At 44.3% G+C, this 21,407-nt stretch overlaps 1 protein-coding gene across 4 annotated transcripts in view; it reads right to left on the reverse strand.

Annotated features, from left to right (window-relative positions):
* Positions 1 to 686: 686 nt before the first annotated feature.
* Positions 687 to 21,407, reverse strand: part of ece1 (endothelin converting enzyme 1) — a 63,307-nt gene continuing 42,586 nt past the window's right edge. For all 4 annotated transcript variants that reach the window (XM_063214825.1, XM_063214824.1, XM_063214823.1 and 1 more), the window contains 12 exons: positions 21,059 to 21,247; positions 20,342 to 20,484; positions 18,830 to 18,944; positions 12,473 to 12,583; positions 11,534 to 11,632; positions 10,042 to 10,119; positions 8,336 to 8,439; positions 5,765 to 5,875; positions 5,454 to 5,521; positions 4,391 to 4,581; positions 1,682 to 1,777; positions 687 to 863 (listed from right to left, as the gene is read on the reverse strand). In XM_063214825.1, the coding sequence (XP_063070895.1) occupies positions 687 to 863; positions 1,682 to 1,777; positions 4,391 to 4,581; positions 5,454 to 5,521; positions 5,765 to 5,875; positions 8,336 to 8,439; positions 10,042 to 10,119; positions 11,534 to 11,632; positions 12,473 to 12,583; positions 18,830 to 18,944; positions 20,342 to 20,484; positions 21,059 to 21,247 (1,482 nt within the window). The remainder of the gene's footprint in view (positions 864 to 1,681; positions 1,778 to 4,390; positions 4,582 to 5,453; positions 5,522 to 5,764; positions 5,876 to 8,335; positions 8,440 to 10,041; positions 10,120 to 11,533; positions 11,633 to 12,472; positions 12,584 to 18,829; positions 18,945 to 20,341; positions 20,485 to 21,058; positions 21,248 to 21,407) is intronic.

Raw genomic sequence — 21,407 nt, forward strand, 5'->3', positions numbered from 1 at the left:
TCATGAATTTGTCTTGCGTGCCATTTTGCATATGGAAGACACCAACTGACAATAGAAGATGACATGACAAAAGGTATAAAAATAAATATTTCTTCAAAAAAAAAAGACACATGGCTCATGGTTCTCAATACCCCCCCCCCATTTCATGTGAAAATTACATCCCACTCCATTCCACATCCTTCCGTCTCTTTAATTCAACTGTTAAAGTTCCAGTGTTAACAGTGCTTCTCCTCGCTTAAACCGAAGAGCAAAATATATACATATATATTTTCATTTTCAATATGCTCCAAAGAGAAAAAAAAAATTCAAAATGGAAAAGTGTGTTGACTTCCACACTTCAAGGGAAAGAAACCGAAGCTGTTCCAGAGTCCTGCTCTCCTCTCCTCCCGCCACGGCAGTCCAGACTAGGCAACCTGAGAAGTTAAGAGCTGAGCAAGCAAGCAGCGCGGGCTGTGAATGGCTAATTCAGCCATCAATCATCCATCTCTGTCTCTGACTTGCTCATCTCTGAAGGGGGTGGTGGGTGCGAGTTCATGTCCCACACAGACCCGACACATAGGGCCCATTCCACTGTACACTAGTTCAGCCCAGCAGCAGACGTCACGGCAGGGGGGGTCTATAAGCATGTAGAGCCCCCCCCCCCCCCCCCCCCAGTGAGCTGCTGCTGCTGCTGATGCTGAGGATGTTCACCAGAGAGCACACTTGCGTGTGGGGTTCATGGGCGTCTTGGCCGGGCAGCTGAAGTGTTTGGAGAAGTCGTGGGAGTTGGAGATGGTACCAATGACTCGGTATCGTGACGGGCTGTGGGGGTCCGTGATCACACCCTCGTGGGCACTCTCAGGGGTCCGCACTGAGCACCACACCTTTGAGGACAGACAAACACATGTACACAAACAGGCCAACAATAACACATACAGTACATATAGGTGAAGATTGAGTTTGTTCGTTCTCATTCAGGAATGTCCTGTGAATTGTGTTTTTTCACATGCTTCAGGAAGCTCTGTAAGAGACTGCAATCTGCCCACAAAAACACCAGGTGTCACTCCAATGGAAGTTGGAACAAACTTTATTCATTTCACAAGTTCACTTTCATGTATTGTGTGAGAGGAACATTCCTAAAGTCTGCCTTCTGTACGTACTGTATGAAAACAGGGCAGGCTGACAATAGCACATAAAATGCTATGAACGCAGGCTTGTAATTGCATATGGACACAGATTTACCATCTGAAAAGTGTCCATAGCTTAAACATGTCACATCCCTAATGCATTGCAGTTTAGGTTTACCTGTACACGACTGAATGTAATGTAAAAGGCTTTTCATTGATAATATTTTAGTATAGCCTTTTATTGGCAATATAAATTGGCCTATTAATAGGTCCTCCAGATACGATCTAAACGTAATTACTCATTTCATATTTTCCTAGTTGTCTAAGCCCATGCCAGAGCCCTGCGCCCCTAACAGCAGTCTAGCAATCCTCCATCTTCTCAATCTACAAAAACTCTTAACATTTTACAAAATGGGTTGCATAGAGATTATAGTATATGTAGTAATAAAGTCTAGCATTTCAAGTTGACAATCTGTATAGTTAGTGAATGACTCACAAAATTGTCAAAACAAAATTGTCCAGTCTTGAAAATGGTGCTCAGAAATGTAATCCGATTTTGCTTCCAAATTGCTTACCTGTGCGAATCCGACAAAGAACAGCTGATGGTTGGTCAAGCCCAGTGCAGGCAATGTATCCTCCTCCCCATTCTTTCTGATCCAGTTCACATAGGCCTGCAACACAGCACAGCACAGCACAGCGATCAGGTTTCACTTTCCTAATTGCAACTTTCCTAATTCACCAACACAGGCGTCCGTACAGTGCGTCTTCCATACATACTGTACATACACATCCACACTGGTACAGCTCTCTCCTTTCCTACGTGCTGCTTGCTCCCTCTAGTGCAGGGGTGGGGAACCTCTGTCTCGAGAGTCGTTTGCGGCCCTGGAGGTCATTTTATCCGGCCCCCGATATGATTTTAAGGTTATGCAGCTTCACATGAAATATGACATATTTTGTAAAGGAATAGAAATTACATTTGCAATACAATTAAGTTATATTCAGAGGTCCTAGAGAAGGTGGGGACTGTTTTAAAGGTAGCTGCCTTCAATATAGGCCTAAAGTGCAGGGGGAAATCCGGGTTTGTGGTCATAATACGGCCCTTGGAGGACTTTTACCGCCCTCGGATGAATTTGAAGTGGTCCCTCGAATGAAAAAGGTTCCCCACCCCCGCTCTAGTGTCATATGTTTCTGCCTGTCCGCCACCAATCACAGCCACTTATGACCTTTGAGCCCGCGGGCGGAAAGAATGTGTGAGCCCAGGTCCGTTCTGCTCCACTAGACTCCACTCCGCCACCTGTCGTGTTCCGATGGGCTTTACAGTGAGGCGGCCTTGCGCTGATTTTCCACCCTAGACTAGGGCTTTAGTGACCTGATATACTTTACCCCCTCTATCCCCGTCCCCGTCCCCGTCTCCGTCCCCTTCCTGGTCCCCTCTCCTGTCCCCTTAACCCCATCGTGGAAGCTGACTGACTGGCTAGCTGCCTGACTGGTCGTTTGGTTGGTTCAAGTCAAGTCAAAGTTTATTTGTAATGCACTTTTAACAAAACAAAAGCAGCTGACCAAAGTGCTAACAAAAGGGCCTAAGTAAAAAGGACTTGAAACAACATAAAGCAACAATTGACAAAAGACATGGAGACATCCATAAAACACACAAAAATAAATAACACAGGCATTAGTGGATACGATATGACTGAAAAATATACTGAAGTCAGTATCAATAACAACAAATAGACCTATCTAAATAAATGAATGAAGATCACACAAGAGTGTCAATAAATAAGAAGGTTTAAAAAAAGGTGGGTTAAAACAATAAATAAATAAACAAATCAGTAAGTCAATAGGGTCCAGATGAGATTGGTTGGTTGGCTGGTGGCAGTGGGGTGCCGCAGGAGGAGTGACAGGGGTGATGGGGTGACAGGTTCCATGCGCATCACGACACATTTTCCGTGTAGCGGTGCGCGCGGCATGCCCAGGCTGAAGCTGCTAGTGGGCCGAAATGTTAGTGTGTTCTTTTTTTAACCGGCCGGCCGCATACGTGGGGGTTGACCTGAGCCCTCCCCATCGAGACCAGTCATGCTGGCCCTCCAACAGCCTACAACCACATGGCCTACAACCACACCGGCCTCTGACTTGGCTTCTTACACATAATACAAACAGGCATTTGAGGCTAGCTTCTTTCATACTTTTTGTGGTCAGCGATTGTGTTTTATTTTACTTTTAATATAAGATATTGTTATTAGCAGCAGTAGTAGTAGTAGTAGTAGTAGTGGTAGTAGGAACAGTAGCAACAGCAGCAGTAGTAGTAGAAATAGTGGTAGTAGTAGTAGTAGTAGTATTTTAATAACCTTGTTAGAATTATTGTTATGGATTTCTAGGACTTTCCCAGTAGGACTTTTTTTTATCTTTGTTCTCAAGGCACATTTTCTCAGCATATTTCTCTCAAAAACAGCTTATGAGAGGCAAATAAATACAACTTCCTAATTCTATTAGCAGCGCTGTTTTGGTACAAGGTGGGATATTATTACTTTTTTTTAAGTACCCTGCTAATCATCCCATGTCTTTCATGCTAAAGCACGGCCAGAGATTCTTTAAGTATATAGAGATATGCCAACATAATAGTTTTCTATGGGCACCTAACTTGACCAGGTTCCGGTCTGCCTAAAGGGGCGTGTCATAATACTCCTAGCATTGAATAGAACAGTCCTTAGGTCTGCCTAAAGGGGGAACCTCTCTCTTATCTACTCTCTCTGGCACTGCAGTGTTTCTGCAGCTGGTCAGCTCTGCATAAAGGGTTAGAGTAATTTATTTGTCACATACAATAAAGGGTCTGTTTTCATGACTGTAGGTCTTTGTTGCCAGTTTTGTGGACATGATAGTCCAGTCGGAGTAGACGCTTTGTTTATGGAACGGAAATCATCTATGGTAGATAATACTCCCTTATTAAAACCAGTTTCCATCCAATGGATGCCAGGGGGGAGACCATTGCCCTGAAATAACCTTTGAAAATTTTCCTCAGAGAATGTCACGCATTTGATAAGTTTATGGCTTGTTTACATATCCCGGTGATCCCATCTGCATGGAAGTGCTACACATAAGACCATGGTTATCAGTCACATCCCACAGACTACCAGCAACGGAGTCAATTCAATATCTCCGACCTAGATTGTGGTCCTAGAGACTACTCCCAAAGAGTTGAATTAATACTGCATTTTCTTACTGTGTACCAGCTGAACTGCACATGAAGCACAAACATCAGGTTGGCTTCCATTACATAGCCTACTGACCTTGTACGCAGCCTTGAGTCCCCCGTTGTCGGCGATGTTCTCCCCGAGGGTCTGCCTGCCGTTCAGGGGCTCCTTGTTGATGGTGTAGTTGCCATACTGCTCAACCATGCACTGGGTCTGCCGCTTGAAGGCCTCCACCGACGAGTTCTTCCACCACGGACGCAGGTTCCCGTCCTTGTCATACTCTCTCCCTGGCAACACAGTAAACATTGCAGTGTTAATTCAACACTTAGAGAGAAGGTTTATCTTCTTCTAGAATGTATTTGGTCCCACAGTACTCTTTGAGGTTTGAATTAACCCATTTTGTCCTAAGTCCTTTTTCGGAAAGGGTGCCCCCTGTCTATTAAATCCTAAATATCTCAGCCTTCGAAGCACAGACAAACATGAAATAAGTTAAATTTAAAATCTAGAACCTTCATTTTGCACAAGTATAGTGTTCATTCAGCTCTAACATACTCACATCTTTAATAAAACAGCTGAAATCTAAAAAACTTGAATGCAGCGTATATGTCGCTCCAAGACACAATGGGTTAACACCACCTTTTTTCTGTGCATCCAATCAATGTACTGTGTATGCATGTATTACAGATGCACAAATATGAGGGTGGGGTGGGGGTGGCTCTGGTGGTAGAGGAGCTGTTTGGCAACCAGAAGGTTGCAGGTTCAAACCCCCCTCTGCCTGACCCCATGAATGTGTCCTTGAGCAAGACACTTAATCCCAAATTGCTCCTGATGGCAGGGTGGACCCCTGCGTGGCAGCCACTGCCACCGGAGTGTGAATGGGTGAATGTAAAGCGCTTTGAGGACTGAAAGGAGTGGAAGGTATATAATATATAATTGCAGTGCTATATATAAATTCTATATAATTGCAGTCCATTTATATATACAGCAACAACTCTATCTAAAGCAACACAGGTATTTATTTATTTCATATTTCACTTTGTATTTACTTGTATTTAATGTTTAGTGGTTGTTCTCAATGAATGGCTGCATTTCCATCTCAAGGCACATCATTTGAGAACATCCAACCAGGTGGTGTTAGGTGCGTGTTTCAAGGATTTACCTTGGTCATCAAAGGCGTGCGTCAGCTCATGTCCCATAACAACACCAATGCCACCAAAGTTCAGGGCTCTAGAAGTAGGGCATATTATGCATAATCAGTTTTGGTGAATAAGAATATTGTACATAACATTTTGTTAAGATTTAAAGTCAGATTCACATTCATTAGCACAGCAGATTTTAAAAACAGGAGTTGACTAAAAACATTTTGCAGCACACAGGTTTTATTCAGGCATAATCACAATTGGTCTAAAGGTCACTGTATGTAGTATCCATAAGGATAACGAGTCTATGAGTGATGATGGAGAGTCTTACTTTGGCCATGTGTGGCTGTAGAATGGAGCCTGGAAGATGCCGGCGGGCAGGACCATCTCATTCTTGGTGGGGTTGTAGTAGGCATTCACAGTGGCCGGAGTCATGCTCCATCTGTGCGCATCAGACATCAATCAATCAATCAATCAATCAATCAATCAATCAATCAATCAATCAATCAATCAATCAATCAAAACTATTTATATAGCACATTATCACACATAAATGTCATTCAATGTGCTTACGAATAGATAAAAGAGACGAAAAAAAGTATATTGTGTTATAGATAGTGTGTTATTAACTATCACCAAAGCCAGATGAGAATAAAGCTGTTTTTAACTTCCTTTTAAAACAAGATACTGTTGGGGCAGTTCTAATTTGGACAGGGAGTTGGTTCCAGCATTTGGCAGCATAATGACTAAATGCCATTTCACCCTGTTCAGACCTGACCCTAGGCACAACCAGTAGAGGGGATTCTGAAGACCTAAGAGATATCTATTAGGATGATATTGCTCAAGCATAGTTACAATATATTTAGGGCCGCCTAAGCCATTACATCCCACCATACTGTGGTGCAGTGTGGTGTGGAACACTGAGTGCGTGGCGCACAGTACCCATGCAATAAGGGGGTAACATGCCTATGGGGGACCCAGGTTTAAGTCTGGCCAGAGTCATGTCCCAACCGTACCCCGTCTCTCTCTCGCCCTCTGCTCTCCTGTCTGACTTCGACATCCTGTCTCAATAAGGATCAGTAAAAATCCTCAGTACCGTTGCTGCCCCACCAACCAATGCTGAACGCATCCCAGCATAGCTGCTTGAAAAGTGATAAAGCCAGCAGCCAACAAATGTCAAACAGCTCCTCTGCCTCATCTTCTGAACACACTTAACATTTATTCATGTGTGTATTTATGTTTTGTAAAAATGTATGTATTTTAGATTTGTATTTCCTATGTTTGCCTGATGCAAAACACTTCTGACACATGCCTTGTCATTGATACTGAATGTGTGTGTCACAAGCCTTTATTTTCTCCCTCAAGCCCACCGTCCGCCATTCACCTAGTGTCTCATTCTCATTCTCATTCTCATTCTATATTTTCTGGAACCTAGGCTATTTCCAATCCCATAATGCTCTAATAACTTGTACTTATTTCTTTCAGGGTTCCCACTCTAATTCAGATATAAAATTCCATGATTTTCCATGACTTTGCAGACCCAAAAAACAGAATTTTCCATGACCATTTCGGTAAAAAGAAATGATGTTAAAAAGATTTTTAAAGTGTTAAAACTGAAGATTATCTTCACCCTAGAGCCGACAACGAGCCACCGCCAGACTTGAGTGGGCTCATTGCATTCTAGAATGTTGCACATTACAGCGCTAAACTTACCTGTGACTGGTGAAGCGTTGTAGTATATCCAGTAAGAAACAATGTTATACACCAAACAAAAAAGTTTTTGCACAACATGATATTCCATGACTGTGCATGCAATGGTAAAATTCCATGACTTTCCATGACTGGAAAAACATTTATGAAATTCCATGATATTCCAGAAATTCCATGACCCGTGGGAACCCTGTTCTTTGTCCCTCTTCCTGCCTCTCCGTGCCCTTTCTCTCCACACCCTAACCATGCAGCATTTATGTGGACAGTTATCCAGTACGTCTGTACTGGAGACTTGAGTTTAGAGGTAGAAGACACACATGGATGAGCAAACATTGGTCTGGGCCTGCACAGGTGCTCGATGGGTTTACCAAACTCACTGTCTTTCACAGTTATGGTGTATTATGGATAGGACTACTCATTCATATTATAAACAATTCTAAGCAATCAAACTCATCTTGCTTTTTAGGCGAATTGATTGGAGTTTAGAGAGGCTTGCAGGATTGTTGTATGTTGGATTGTTGTATGTTGGATTGTTGTAAGGATTTCAAACACTATTCTCAGAAGTACCGCAGACAGCACAGAAAGACCTTCCTGTAAGCCGCACAGTATCTCTCTCTCTCTGTCTCTCTGTCTCTCTGTCTCTGTCTCTCTGTCTCTGTCTCTCTCTCTCTGTCTCTCTCTCTCTCTCTCTCTGTCTCTCTCTCTCTCAAAACCACAACAGGACTTCCGGACGACAAACCCACTAGCGAGAACTCGCAAGGGATAGACCAAAACCACCTGCTACTCCACAACTGTAAAAGCACATCTGTGACTGACTGTAAATGTGTGTGTGTGTGTGTGTGTGTGTGTGTGTGTGTGTGTGTGTGTGTGTGTGTGTGTGTGTGTGTGTGTGTGTGTGTGTGTGTGTGTGTGTGTGTGTGTGTGTCTGTCTTTCTCTGTGTGTGTGTGTGTGTGTGTATGTTTGTGTGTTTGTGTGTGTGTGTGTGTGTGTGTATGTGTGTGTGTGTGTGTGTGTGTGTGTGTGTGTGTGTGTGTGTGTGTGTGTGTGTGTGTGCGTGCGTGCGTGAGTGTGTGTGTGTGTGTGTGTGTGTGTGTGTGTGTGTGTGTGTGTGTGTGTCATGTCCACACAGCAGAAACTGAATACTGGGTGTGTCGAGGAGGTATTTCAGGTGAAATACAACACAGAACTCACTGGTTCCTGTTGGGCGCTTTTCTGAGCTGGTCGGCTGTGACTCTGCCAGAGAAGTTGTAGTACTGCATGACGTTCTGAAAGTACAGCTCTGACACAACCTCAAACTGCAACGAAAAGGCACACACACACAACATGAGACACCGAGTGCGTCTTAATATGCGACCTTGCCTCCTCCACTTGCGCTTGTCTCCTCGTCCCACCTGCTGGCCCCTCCTCCGTGGAGAAAACGATAAAGTTTCTCAGCTGTCAGCCTAGCCACAACAACTTTTGAGGGACTGTTTTTCATTCACCATCCCAATTGCAAATGAGAAAAAGACTCTACAATTGAGCTTTTGCGAGATATTGAAATATAATGCTGTTGTCAGTGATGTCATCATGACGAGAAGCAAGTGGAGGAGGCAAGTGGAGGAGGCAAGGTCGCATATTAAGATGCACTCACCGTGTCTTCCTCTTTCTTGAAAGCTGGGCATTAAAAAGATCTCGAGATGACTAGGCAGAACGCTGTGAAATGAGTGATACACTGGGCAACCTTTTGAGCAATGTTTCTGGCCAACGATACAACAAGATGTTGTTTGGATTGTTTGTCACATTAACACGTTAACATTGCACTACATTACATTGCACTTAGCTGACACTTTTATCCAAAGTGACTTAGTTATTTTCAGTACAGGGTATACTGTGAAACACTGCAGCCAGTTAAATGTAAAAAAAAAAGTAAGTTGCCCTGATGCCGTAGCCCAGGGGTCGGTAACCTTTTTCATTCGAGGGGCCACTTCAAACTCATTTGAGGGCCGTATAAGTCCTCCGAGGGCCGTACTATGAACACAAACCAGGATTTCCCCCTGCTCTTTAGGCCTATATTGAAGGCAGCCACCTTTAAAACAGACCACAACTTCTCTAGGTCCCCTGAAAATAACTTAATTGTATTGCAAATGTATTTTCTAAGATTCCATTACGAAATATGTTATATTTTATGTGAAGCTGCAGAACATGAATATTACATCGGGGGCCGGATAAAACGGCCTCAAGGGCCGCAAACGGCCCTCAAGACAGAGGTTCCCCACCCCTGCTGTATCCCCTTACTGTGCTCTGTAGTCCCATCGGAGGCACGCTGTTATAATCATTGAAAGATGAATTACCATAGTACTACGCTACTATGACCGTTCTGCTAACAACACATTTATAATGTTGTGTTTTAACGGGTTAAGTTTGTAAGTTGACTCAACTTGAGAAAACCTTGAGTTGAGGGAGGTTTCGAGTTGACTTAAGGTAGCAGGGGAACTTATTTTTTTTACATTTAACTGGCTGCAATGTTTTAAAATGCATTGGTTATAGTCCATGGAGCTATGTGGGGTTTAGGTGACTTGATCAAGGGCATCTCAGCCATGGAGCGAGATTAGAGAGTGGAAGTGTGAGATTTGAACCTGAAACCCTCTGATCTAAAGCCCATCTCCTTGACCACTAGGCCAAGGCTGCACACTTCTATCAAGACCATTACAGTGTGGCACAATACTAAGACACAACACAGGGCCTTAACTCATGCACTAGGACTTGGTCGTTGCCATTCTGGTAACAGCAAATTTATAACGCCGTGTCTTAACGGGTTAAGAGACAGTAGTCTTAGAAATGGTTATCAATCTACACAAAATAATTATCAATCTACACAAAATAATTATCAATCTACACGCACTTGTACACCTACTTACATCATTGAAGACCTTGTCGAGTTCCTTGGGATCCATGATGAACTTGGGATAGCCAACCATGTTGTAAATGGCATCAGCCTGCATAAATGAGACACAATAACATCCACCAGGTGACGCTGTTAAGCAACAGAGATTTCGCCACAGTTTATGCCGTCAAATTGGCAACATTAGAGCTAGTGAATGATAGCAAATGCATCTACATGTTGTTTTACAGTACCATCTGATTATGAATGCATAACATATCTGATCATTGTGTATTCGGATCTGTGTATATAAGTTACAGACTTCTCTTATTAAAACTACAGTATGCTATTGTATCCAATACCTATGTAGTACTACGCCATTGCAATATTCGCTTTTTTCCATGGATTAGCTGGGGGGTAACTCGTCTCGCTAATCACCAGACCAGACTACTGTCTGTGGAACCATCTATTCATTTTCTCATCGCTGAGGTGAATCTAAACTACGGTATTTAAAAATACTACGTAGCCTAAATCTTGATGGAAAGTTGCTTTCACATCTGGTGTCGACATGGTGGGTCTGTAAACAAACTACACACTTCAGTTTGTCTAGTGTCGAGCTCTCCCTCCCTGTTCTGTGGCTGGAATCCCAAACACAGGCGGAGATTTCAGCGGGGGGTTACATTCTGTCTTTCAAATAAGAACGAGCGCACTTGGTGGGAAAAAAAGCTTTCAGTGTGCCTGAAGTGCCCTGTTCTGCTTTTAAATATATAACCAGCAAGATATTCTGCGGTGTTGTGAAAATAATTTGCTTTGAATTGCACAACTTTCTGAGAATGTAATACTACTGATGCAAAAAGTTGGGCTTCTTCCTTTAATTTTGTTTGTCTTTCAATTCTATGAATGAGAGAGCAAAACAGCTGTTTCAACACAAGCAGCTTCAACATCAGTGTGTAAAAGCCGAAGAAGAAAATCCAGTCATGGTCATGTTGCTTCAGAGGTTTTACTAGGACACCCTTCTCTTCTGTCAACAAGACCTCCCTCGCCGTACCCCCCACCCCCATGTAGCCTTGAGGAGTGTGTGGGTGTGGTACACCACAAAAAACGCAAAAGCCACACAAGTTGGCATAATGGTCACCTCCAGGCTGCGTTGCCATAACAACTCCTGACAGGCTGACATTTCCATCTCATGTGTCAAATCCATAACATCGCGCCGGAGGGCACACAGGTAATAGAACTGCTGGGGATTTGCTTTGGCCTTGTCCAGGCAAGGTATTCAAGAGAGCAAGCGAGCCAGCAAGAGAGAGAGAGAGAGAGACAGACAGACAGACAGACAGACAGACAGACAGACAGTGAGTGACAGACAGACATGCGCACTGAAATACCATTGGGGCGCCCCCCTTGCACGGGTGAGGCATAAACGCAATTTCGTTGTGTGCAGTGTGCAGTGAACACTTGTGTGCTGTGGAGTGCTGTGTCACAATGACAACGGGAGTTGGCGTTTCCCAGTTGGGCTTTTTTCAAATACACACCTTTTCCCTGGCGGCCTTTTTGGTCTCTGGGTCCATCCATGCGGTGTCTTTCAAGCTGTCCTCAAAGGCCCATTTGATCATGGACACCATGTCTTCAGCCTGACAGAGAGTGAGGGAGGAAGGGAGGAAGGGAGGAAGGACAAGAGAGAGGCACACAGACCAAGGACAGTTAGCTCATTAATAGCCTAAGGAAGAAAAATCCGCACTCACAAACTGCGTCTCATTATTTATATTATAATATAAATAAATAATGAGATGCAGTTTGTGAGAGCAGATTTTTCTTCCTTAAGTTGATACATTTTATCGCGCACCCAAAGACTTTCGTTTTTCCAAGAAGTTGAGCGCGTTCTTTGCCAAAACTCATTAATAGCTCCCAAAAGGGCATTTAAGGCCATGCAAATTCTGAGAAATGAAAAAAAAATGTGTTTTTTTTTGGTCGCCATCTGGATTGGCTGTTGTAACTCAAGACTCGGCTGGTGTGTGTGAGAAACGTAACTGTTGACTAAAGATGCTGAAGACTGAATGGGAGCATGAGATCAGTTTATCTCAGTGTTCTGTTGGATCACCGGATCTTTGTGAATCAATGGAAGAAGAAGAAGAAGAAGAAGAAGAAGAAGAAGAAGAAGAAGAAGAAGAAGAAGAAGAAGAAGAAGAAGAAGAAGAAGAAGAAGAGATAACATTTGGCAGCATAATGACTAAATGCCATTTCCTGTCTGGATTTAACATCTATTAGGATGATATTTCCCTAGCATAACTGCAATATATTTATGGACTACTCATACTCATAGACTATCAGAAGAGTTTTAAATTCAATTCTAAATCTCTCTAGAAGCCACTGTATTGACGTCAATACTGGAGTGATATGGTCTCTTTTCTTTGTTGAAGAAGAAGAACAATTTTCCACATCTATTGAGGGAGTGGGTTGGCGGTTTCACTTACGCTGGTCTTGCTGTCTTCTGCAAATGTCTCTTTGACAAACAGGGCTCCCAGTGCGAAGCCCAGTGCACTATCTGTGTCACTCACACACAGCTTCCAACGTGGGCTGCAGCTCTGCAAGGAAACAAAGATTGACAGGAATAGGCACAGAATTAACCAAAGAATCACCTTAAAGACACAACTGGGAGCAATCTACTGGCGTTAGAGTAATTTATCATATTACATCTGAGTGATTATAAAATGATTTGCAAATTACGGACAGGCTTAATTAAGCGTCAACCCAGGCTTAGTTTAAATTCATTTATTTTGCAGTACAAATAAAGTAGTAGTTGCCAAAGGTTAACCCATTGATGCCTGAAATGGGTGCTAAATGCCTATGCCCTTTTTGGGAAAAGATGCTGTCAGCCTATAAAAACCTAAATAGCTCAGCCTCTGAAGCACATAAAAACACGAGGTAAGTTTAATTTTAATGCTAATACACTCATCTTGTATCACAATGTGTTAACATGCCAACATTTTTAATAAATATATCATGAGCCTGAATGTTGCGTCATGCAGCTCCAGGCGCCGGGGTCAATGTTGCGCAACTCAACATCCAGCATCAATGGGCTAAAGAGGAAGTTCAAGATCTTTACTCACTCTCATTCATATACCGGATATATTATACCCCATCCATCCAACCAACACAACAAAGCTCAACAGCTCTTAAACCCATCACAGCAAAGGAGCCTCCACAGGTATACATATGACTCTTAAAACCACTAAAGCAAAGGGAGCTTCATGTAGTGACGTAACGGCTGGTTCCTTTGTCCTGCCTCTGTTTGCCTCACGTTTCCACCCATGTCAATGACTAACGCCCCTCTTGAGATCTCAGAGCAAGCAGAGGAGCCACATCCTGGACAATGGTGGAGCTCTTAGATTTGTGTGTGTGTGTGTGTGTGTGTGTGTGTGTGTGTGTGTGTGTGTGTGTGTGTGTGTGTGTGTGTGTGTGTGTGTGTGTGCGTGTGTGTTTGTGTGTGTGTGTGTGCGCGTGTGTGTGTGTGTGTGTGTGTGTGTGTGTGCGTGCATGCGCGTGCGCGTGTGTGTGTGTATGTGTGTTTGCGTGCGTGCCCAGGGTATGACTTTCCGTGACTCCCTTCAGAAGAATGTGGATGTGTTACACTTGCCTGAGTATTTCATTTTCAGGCAAAACAATAGTGGCGGCCGGGCGGACATCTGACAATGTGTCAGTGTAGCTATTGTCTGAATTCAAGAATTCTTGAAGAGCTTTTCTTTTTGTTATTTGTTGCTTATCTATCGCATGGGCTGCATTCCTGCCCCATTAATGTCTGGCGTTTGTTTTTACAATCCGGAGAGAGAGAGAGAGAGAGAGAGAGAGAGAGAGAGAGAGAGAGAGAGAGAGAGAGAGACAGAGAGAGAGACAGAGAGAGAGAGAGAGTGATTGGCAGCAACAGGACACCCTTGTCGCCCCTTCGCTTCCCCTCTCAAAACAGAGGACAAGCGGCCGGCGGGACTTCTCAACTAAGCATTTGTGGTTTGCGTGCATGTGTGTGTGTGTGTGTGTGTGTGTGTGTGTGTGTGTGTGTGTGTGTGTGTGTGCGTGTGTGGTGTGGGAATGGTCGCTCAGAGAGGAAAAGGGGAGTTGGGTGCGGTGGAGTCCAAAGTGTAAGCCCAGGGCCGGATTAAGATGGCCTGGGGCCCCTAGGCTACATGTGGCTGTGGGGCCCCCTGGAGGCCAAATTTTGGGCCAAATTTAAATAGACAGTGTCATAATTACGAGCTAGGAATTAAGGATAAAATGTCTACCAACTGAACTCAACATGACAGATGATTTTTTCAATATTGCATCTTGTCATAATTCTGCAATTTTTCACTTTTAGCTAGTCAGGGGTCCCCTGGCAGGTGGGGGCCCCTAGGCTGCAGCCATATCTAGCCTGTGCATGAATCCGGCCCTGTGTAAGAGACAAGAAGGAAGCGCTGGAAGATATACTGTACTGAGCAAACAAGAGTCGTGTGCTCACGTGTGTATGTGCATGCAAGCTCGTGTGTGCGTGTGTTTGTGTGCATGCATGCGTGCGTGCAGGGAAGCCGACAAGGGGGGACAAAGGGGTCACCTGTCCCGGGCCCAGGGAGATGGGTGGCCCATAATTGGGTCTTCATTATATTGAATGTATTGGGTGGGGGGCCCTTTCAGATGACTTTGTCCTGGGCCCAGCCAAAGCTGTCAGCGGCCATGTGTGCGTGCATGCGTGCGTGCGTGCGTGCGTGTGGACAGGGGTGAAAGGTGAGTGTTGTGAGAGGTCGGCATGCGTGTGTGCATGCACTGGATTAGGAACACTGACTAGGCAATGTTGGGAACATGTTCTTTCTCATTCGACCAACCAACAGCAAAATCCAAACATAACCCTGCTGACCCTTGATACACACACACGCACACACACACACACACACACACACACACACACACACACACACACACACACACACACACACACACACACACACACACACACACACACACACACACACACCTCATTCTCTCTCCTCTCTCTCTCTCTCTCTCTCTCTCTCTCTCTCTCTCTTTCTCTCTCTCTCTTTCTCTCTCACACACACACACACACAGTCTGTCATCAATCCATCCAGCCGCCATCAATATGTATGTGCTTACATGGCCACAGAGAGAGAGAGAGAGAGAGAGAGAGCAAGAGAGAGAGAAGAGATGAAGAGAGAGAGAGAGTAGAGAGGAAGAGAGAGAGAGTAGAACACAGACATCCTGGCTTGTTATTACAGTGCAACCCCAGCGGAAGGGAAAGTCAGCGAGGACCTCTGATATCTCTCTGATTAAGAACTAGCACTGCCTACTGAACACCATATAATAGAGGCCTCAGTTCCATCCCCCCGTGCTCCCAAGCACAGCCCCAGCAGCAGAGGCGGATATCCTGGCTCCAGAAAGTAAGACGTTTAGAGTTAAGATTGGAGAAGAACTAACACTCGATGGAAAATGCATTGGCCACGGTGTTATGTAGTACAGGGGACACGAGTGAATGGAAATGTAACTCCGGTGCGCATGGTCAGTGGGTACAATACCATGATGGCGAAAGAAAACTCTGGTTCCACACTCCAACCCCCGGCGGTAGTGGCATTGCATTTTACTTTGATGCCTCCAGTACTGACCGTAGAAGAAATGTGACTCCCCTCGCGGCAAACTCGTACTACGCTGTTACGTATGACGTCAGTACACCAGGGCTAGAAATAAGCACCCGTCCACCCGCCAAGGACGGGTAAATTTCAGGGCTGACGGGTAATTTTTTCAACCCACCAGTCACTTTTAGTGGTAAAACAGATAGTGACTGGTAGATTTTAAAATCTCTGCTACATATTTGCTCTAGCCAATGCAATGGAAAAGCTGATCCTAATTACCATAGATCTGTTGATGAGCGAATTAGTGAAATCACCTGTGTTGGGAGCACAGGCAAAAGGAATATCTGCCAGGATTTTACTCAAGGTTGGGTACGTCGAACCGATTCTTTTGAACCGCTTCTTCATGTGAACGACTGGAATCGCAGCTCTTTCCTGTTTCGTTCTTTTTTCTCGTTCTTTTATATTTTTCGGAAGTAGATTCTTAAAAGCTATCTTATTCACATTGAATAATACATATTTCAGAGGAGCCAGACTTTTCAGAGGTTCCCAGCTGTGAGGCGATTCCCGTCAATCACTTGCAGGAACGGCTCAAAAGAATCGGTGTGTTTGTAAGACTGGCAACACTAATTTTCCTTCCTCGATGCAGTTTGTCCGCTCCCTATCCATCAGCCCCTACATGGCCCAACCACACCCTCCTGCTCAAGCTCCCTGTCGTCACCACCAAAGAAAGTCGACACAGAAGAACAATCTCTGGGGGGTAAATGCATTGGCCACGGTGTAGTACGGGGGCGTGGCCTGAAGACACGAGTGGATGGAAAAAACTCCCTTGCGCATGGTCAGTGGGTGCGACCAGAGAATCTCTAACAGGTAGAAGGTTCAGTCTGATTGGTTCCCATTGTAGCCAGTTAGCTTTGCATGCATACTGCAGTAACTATGGAGTGTCCACTAGTTGGCGAGCGTAGGTCAGTCCTTCATGTGGGAAAATGTATGGAATGGAAAGGGGAACATATGCTAAATACATTGCTAGTGCGATTTCCAGTCACAAATATTATCAACAAAACATTCCTGGTAAGCACTATGACTGTTGTTTAACAATAGGCTGTATTGACAAATCGTTCAGGTGTGTAGTTTTACAGCAGGTTAGAAGATTTCAACCTGTACTCGCTAGCATCCCGCTAATGTTTATTATGTTTAAAATTGAGCTTTGTGACCCAGTATATAATAATCTAGTGGCGCAAAATAATCGAAACGCTACTCAAATTGGATCTTATTATTTCTAGCTTCGAACTTAATATTAATATTTCAGGACAAAAAATTATTTTAAAAATCACAAAAATTATAATGGTAGAAAACTCCATTAACACCCATTCATTTTGCACTTAGGTAGGATTAGGGTTAGCCAGTTGTGGCTAGTAGCTAGTTCCGTGAGTGAACACCTCCTGGTGCGACAAACATTTCCGTACTCCGCAAAATCCGAAAGAGGATATCCGGTTGTCAGTGTACAGTGTGTGGCCAAATTAACTGCAGCTGTTGGTCAGCAGTAATTGCTGGGGGTAATTAAAGACAGCTGACAAATATTCACGCTGTCCTATGACCTGTTCCTGTCCTATGACTCCGACCCTCGCGGGAGTGGCATTGCATGCTTCCAATACTGACCGTAGAAGAAGAATAACATTTTCGTACTCCCCTCGCCATCATTTCGTACTACGCTGTTATGTAAGGGTTAACGTTCGGCGAGAAGGTCGCTACCGTGGAATAGCAGCACGACAGAGAGAATCTTTAGACCCCGACGCGGAGCGGAGGGGTCTTGTTCTCTCTGAAGTGCTGCTATTCCACAAAGCGACCGACTCGCCGAAAGTTAACCCGCTTATTATATGGATATACTTAAATGATTCACACATGCGGGGACATTTCTTTAGACCTATTTAGTGTTAAGATTGTGCCGTTGTGGAACACCGCTAGGCTACAGCTAGGCTAGCCAGGACAACAGGTGTTGTCTATCACAGTAGCTGATTAGAGTGACAAAAGACCGGACCCCCTGGCCCCTGCGGAGTGACATGAAACATTCGCTTTAGCCACTGACTTGTATACAAGCCAGTGGCTTTAGCAGTGAACGTCTTGTTGACAGCGGTAGCCAGGACAACGGGTGCTGTCTATCACAGCAGCTGATTAGAGTCTTGTTGAAAAGTCGCTTTAGCAGTGAAAAGTCTTGTTGCCATTGACAGCGGTCTGTTATAGACCAACCCGTCCGTTATCGAAAAATAACAGACGTCCGAACGTTGGGGAGCCCCGTTGAAATGAATGGAGCATTCGACAGATGACGTCACAACCATATAATAAGACGCAAGTAAGCACTCCTATCTATCTATCTCTCCTTGGTCACCACAGCCAAGCCAGCCCATCCCTTCATTAGGCGATGAGCCAGCCAATCACAATGTGCACATCGCTATTTCCATCCCCTTTCATCTCCTTCTAGCCGAGCTCAACTTCCTCGCTCGACGAGCGGGAACTCAATGTCTCTGTCTGACTCTTCATCGGCTTTCATCCTATTCTTATCGAGTGCCAGGACAGCATGGACTTTAGGTGTCATGTCCATCCAGAGGCTAATGTCTTTTTATCGGGGGCCCGTATGCAAACGCGGGTATTAGTGATGGACAGGCAAAGGCATCAAGGAAGATAGATAGTGGAGGCTGTTGCGTGTTAACCTCCCATCGAGGTGGATCGCGAACCCCCCTCACCCGGAACGGAAGATCTGTTTCGCACAGGGGTGGGGTAATTTTGCCCTCAGAACGTGGGAAACGATATCGGAATTGTCATCAGTGTGACGATTAAAATGCTAGGACCAATCTCCAGGCCTTCTAGTAGAGGAAAATCCTGAGCCTGAACTTTTTAATACTTTTCGAAATATGAAAGCCCTAATGACTACATGTTTACATGTCTATGTTTATTCGTTTTAAGTACCTATGCCTCTGACTGTATGCCTTGTACTTACTGCCTGTTCCACTAACCAAGAACATACTGCTTTGGGGGTTGTAGAGGTGGGGGAACGAAGAGGCTGCTGTTTGAATGAGTGTGTGAATGTGTGTTGTCTTGCATAATGTAATGTATTTCCCCATGTACAAATAAATACATTTTATTCTTGCAAACAAACTCTGTCAAGCCTGAAATCAGGCACTAATCTTGACTACTATCAGCCCTGAATCTCTCTCTCTCACTCACCTTTTTGGTTCCATACATGACCTCAAAGAAGCGGTGCTCAGCATCCTGGAACCTCTGGTCGAGAATGGAGACCATCTTCCTCACAACTTTCATGATCATGTAGTTGTTTAAGATGCTACAGAGGGAGAGACAGTCTTATATTAGCACATTACTAACACTCAGAACACTTCAGATGACTGAAAAAACCCTGATTTAACTCAAACCACTATATGTAAGGCCTGGTGGTGACTGATATAACATAAAATACTACATGTGTGCTGCACCTTCAGTGTCATTATGCAGTTGCCAACAAAGCTAGTTACACGGCTACAGTAGATGGCAAGGCGACAGAGGTGCAAGGATAAGAGTAACGAAGTAATGAAAGCATCAAGTGTTCATTTCTGGAACTGAATTTACGTGCACCTGCTACAAAACAACCCTGTGCCGCATTTTAGTCTCCAAGGACTCGGACAGCATTGCACTTGCTGATATTTTTATTAATGGAACAAATGCCATTTTCAGGCCGCAGGTTATTATTCTTCTGCTGCTATGTAAAAAATAAAAAAAAATAAAAAGAGGAAAAGAAGAACCCGAGTGCGGTTCACTTTTTCACTTTCCAGGCCGCAGGTAATGACACACAGAGCAACTTTTTTGAGTAATGTTGCTGAGCGACAACACGATGGGCTCCACATTTTCTGATGGAATGGTCTTAAAATGTTATTTGCAGTTTATCCTCTAGATAAAAGTTTTATAGTGATAAATGGTCCGGACACTATCTCCAGGGTTCCCACTCTAATTCAGATATAAAATTCCATGATTTTCCATGACTTTCCAGACCCAAAAACAGAATTTCCATGACCACTTCAGTTTTCACACTTTTAAAAACACTTTTTGTACGGAAGATTATCTTCACCCCTAGAGCCAACGCAGACTTCAGTGCGCTCATTGCATTCTACAATGTTGCATATAACAGTGCGAAACCAAACCATCTCTGGCGAAGCGTTTCAGAATAACCAGTAAGAAACAATGTTACACCAAACAAAACAGTTTCTGCTTTTACATATCTGAAGAAAATTCCATGATATTCCATGACTGTGCATGCAGAATGGTAAGCTTAAATTCCATGACTTTCGATGACTGGAAAAACTTTAATGAAATTCCATGATATTCCAGAAATTCCATGACCCGTGGGAACCCTGTATCTCATCGCACCGTTGCCCAGACACATTGCTCAAAATGTTGCCCTGTGTATCAGAAGCCTATAAATGTGGTACCAGCCTATGAACAGAGAGAGTAGAAAGAGAGAGAGGTTCCATTGGCCCATTGTTTCCGGGTTCTACAGTTGCAAGGGGGAGGGGGGGGAAATCTCTCTTTAGGCAGACCTAAGGACTGTTCTATACAATGCTAGGAGTGTTATGACTCGCCCCTTTAGGCAGACTGGAACCTGTTCATGTTAGGTGCCCATAGCAACCTATTACATTGGCATATCTCTATATACTTAAAGAATCTCTGCAATGAATGTGTATCTGTTACCTTTTGTTGGTGTTCTGGATGAGCTCTGAGACCTTCCGAAGGTACTCTGTAGCGTACACCACCACAGGCTCCGACGCATTCAGCTCCACTGGGGCGAACATGGCCCTGAGCAGGGGCATCCAGTCTACAGCAGGGGCTAACGTCTAGAGAGGGCAACGCAACGCAACGCACGCATGCACACACACACACACACACACACACACACACACACACAAACGCACGCATGCACACACACACACACACACACACACATGCACGGACGCACACACACAAACGCACACACACAAAGGCACGCATAAACACACAAGACAGGTCGGTTTGTTATGCAATTCAGGTTACCATGTTGATAAGACAACAGGAAGCAGACAAGGTCTGTCAGTACTGAGATTACATCTGGTGGTTTCACTTTCACACTCAGTTCACTTTTCACTTTTCACTTGTCTAGACGTAGAGTAGAGTAGAGTAGAGTAGAGTAGAGTAGAGTAGAGTAGAGTAGAGTAGAGTAGAGTAGAGTATCATTTATTGATCCCAGGGGGAAATTAAGGTGTCAAGTAGCATACACACGTGTGTCTTACTTTAGATTTTCAAGGAGAATTCTGCAGACGTGCGTGCGTGCGTCCGTGTGTGTGTGTGTGCATATACTGTATGTGATATGTGTCTGCAGCACATGCATGCATGAATGTACTGTACATGTGATGCTGGTTAGCAGCTATTCACCGTGAGGTTCCTGGCCTGCATCTTGTGGTAGATGGCCTCCTCGTCTCTCCTCTCCTCCTGGGGCACGGTGATGTTGGCCAGCGCCGTCTCGAAGTCCACGATCTCCTGCATCATGGTCTTGGAGGTCTCCTCAGAGCCGCCCAGCAGCACACCCAACTCCACCAGGAAGTCCAGGTAAGCCTGCAGATACTGTGGTCAGGCACAAACACAAGCACATACAGGAATTAGGGATGCAAATTATCGATTAATTCATTAATCATTAGTTGATAGTCTTATCGATTCGACTTACTTAATTGATAAGCGGAGTTTTCCCCCTGAAATCTCAATGTTTCTCGGAAAAAAACTACTA

Source organism: Engraulis encrasicolus, chromosome 14, assembly GCF_034702125.1.
Source record: "Engraulis encrasicolus isolate BLACKSEA-1 chromosome 14, IST_EnEncr_1.0, whole genome shotgun sequence".
Classification (NCBI taxonomy): Eukaryota; Metazoa; Chordata; class Actinopteri; order Clupeiformes; family Engraulidae; genus Engraulis; species Engraulis encrasicolus.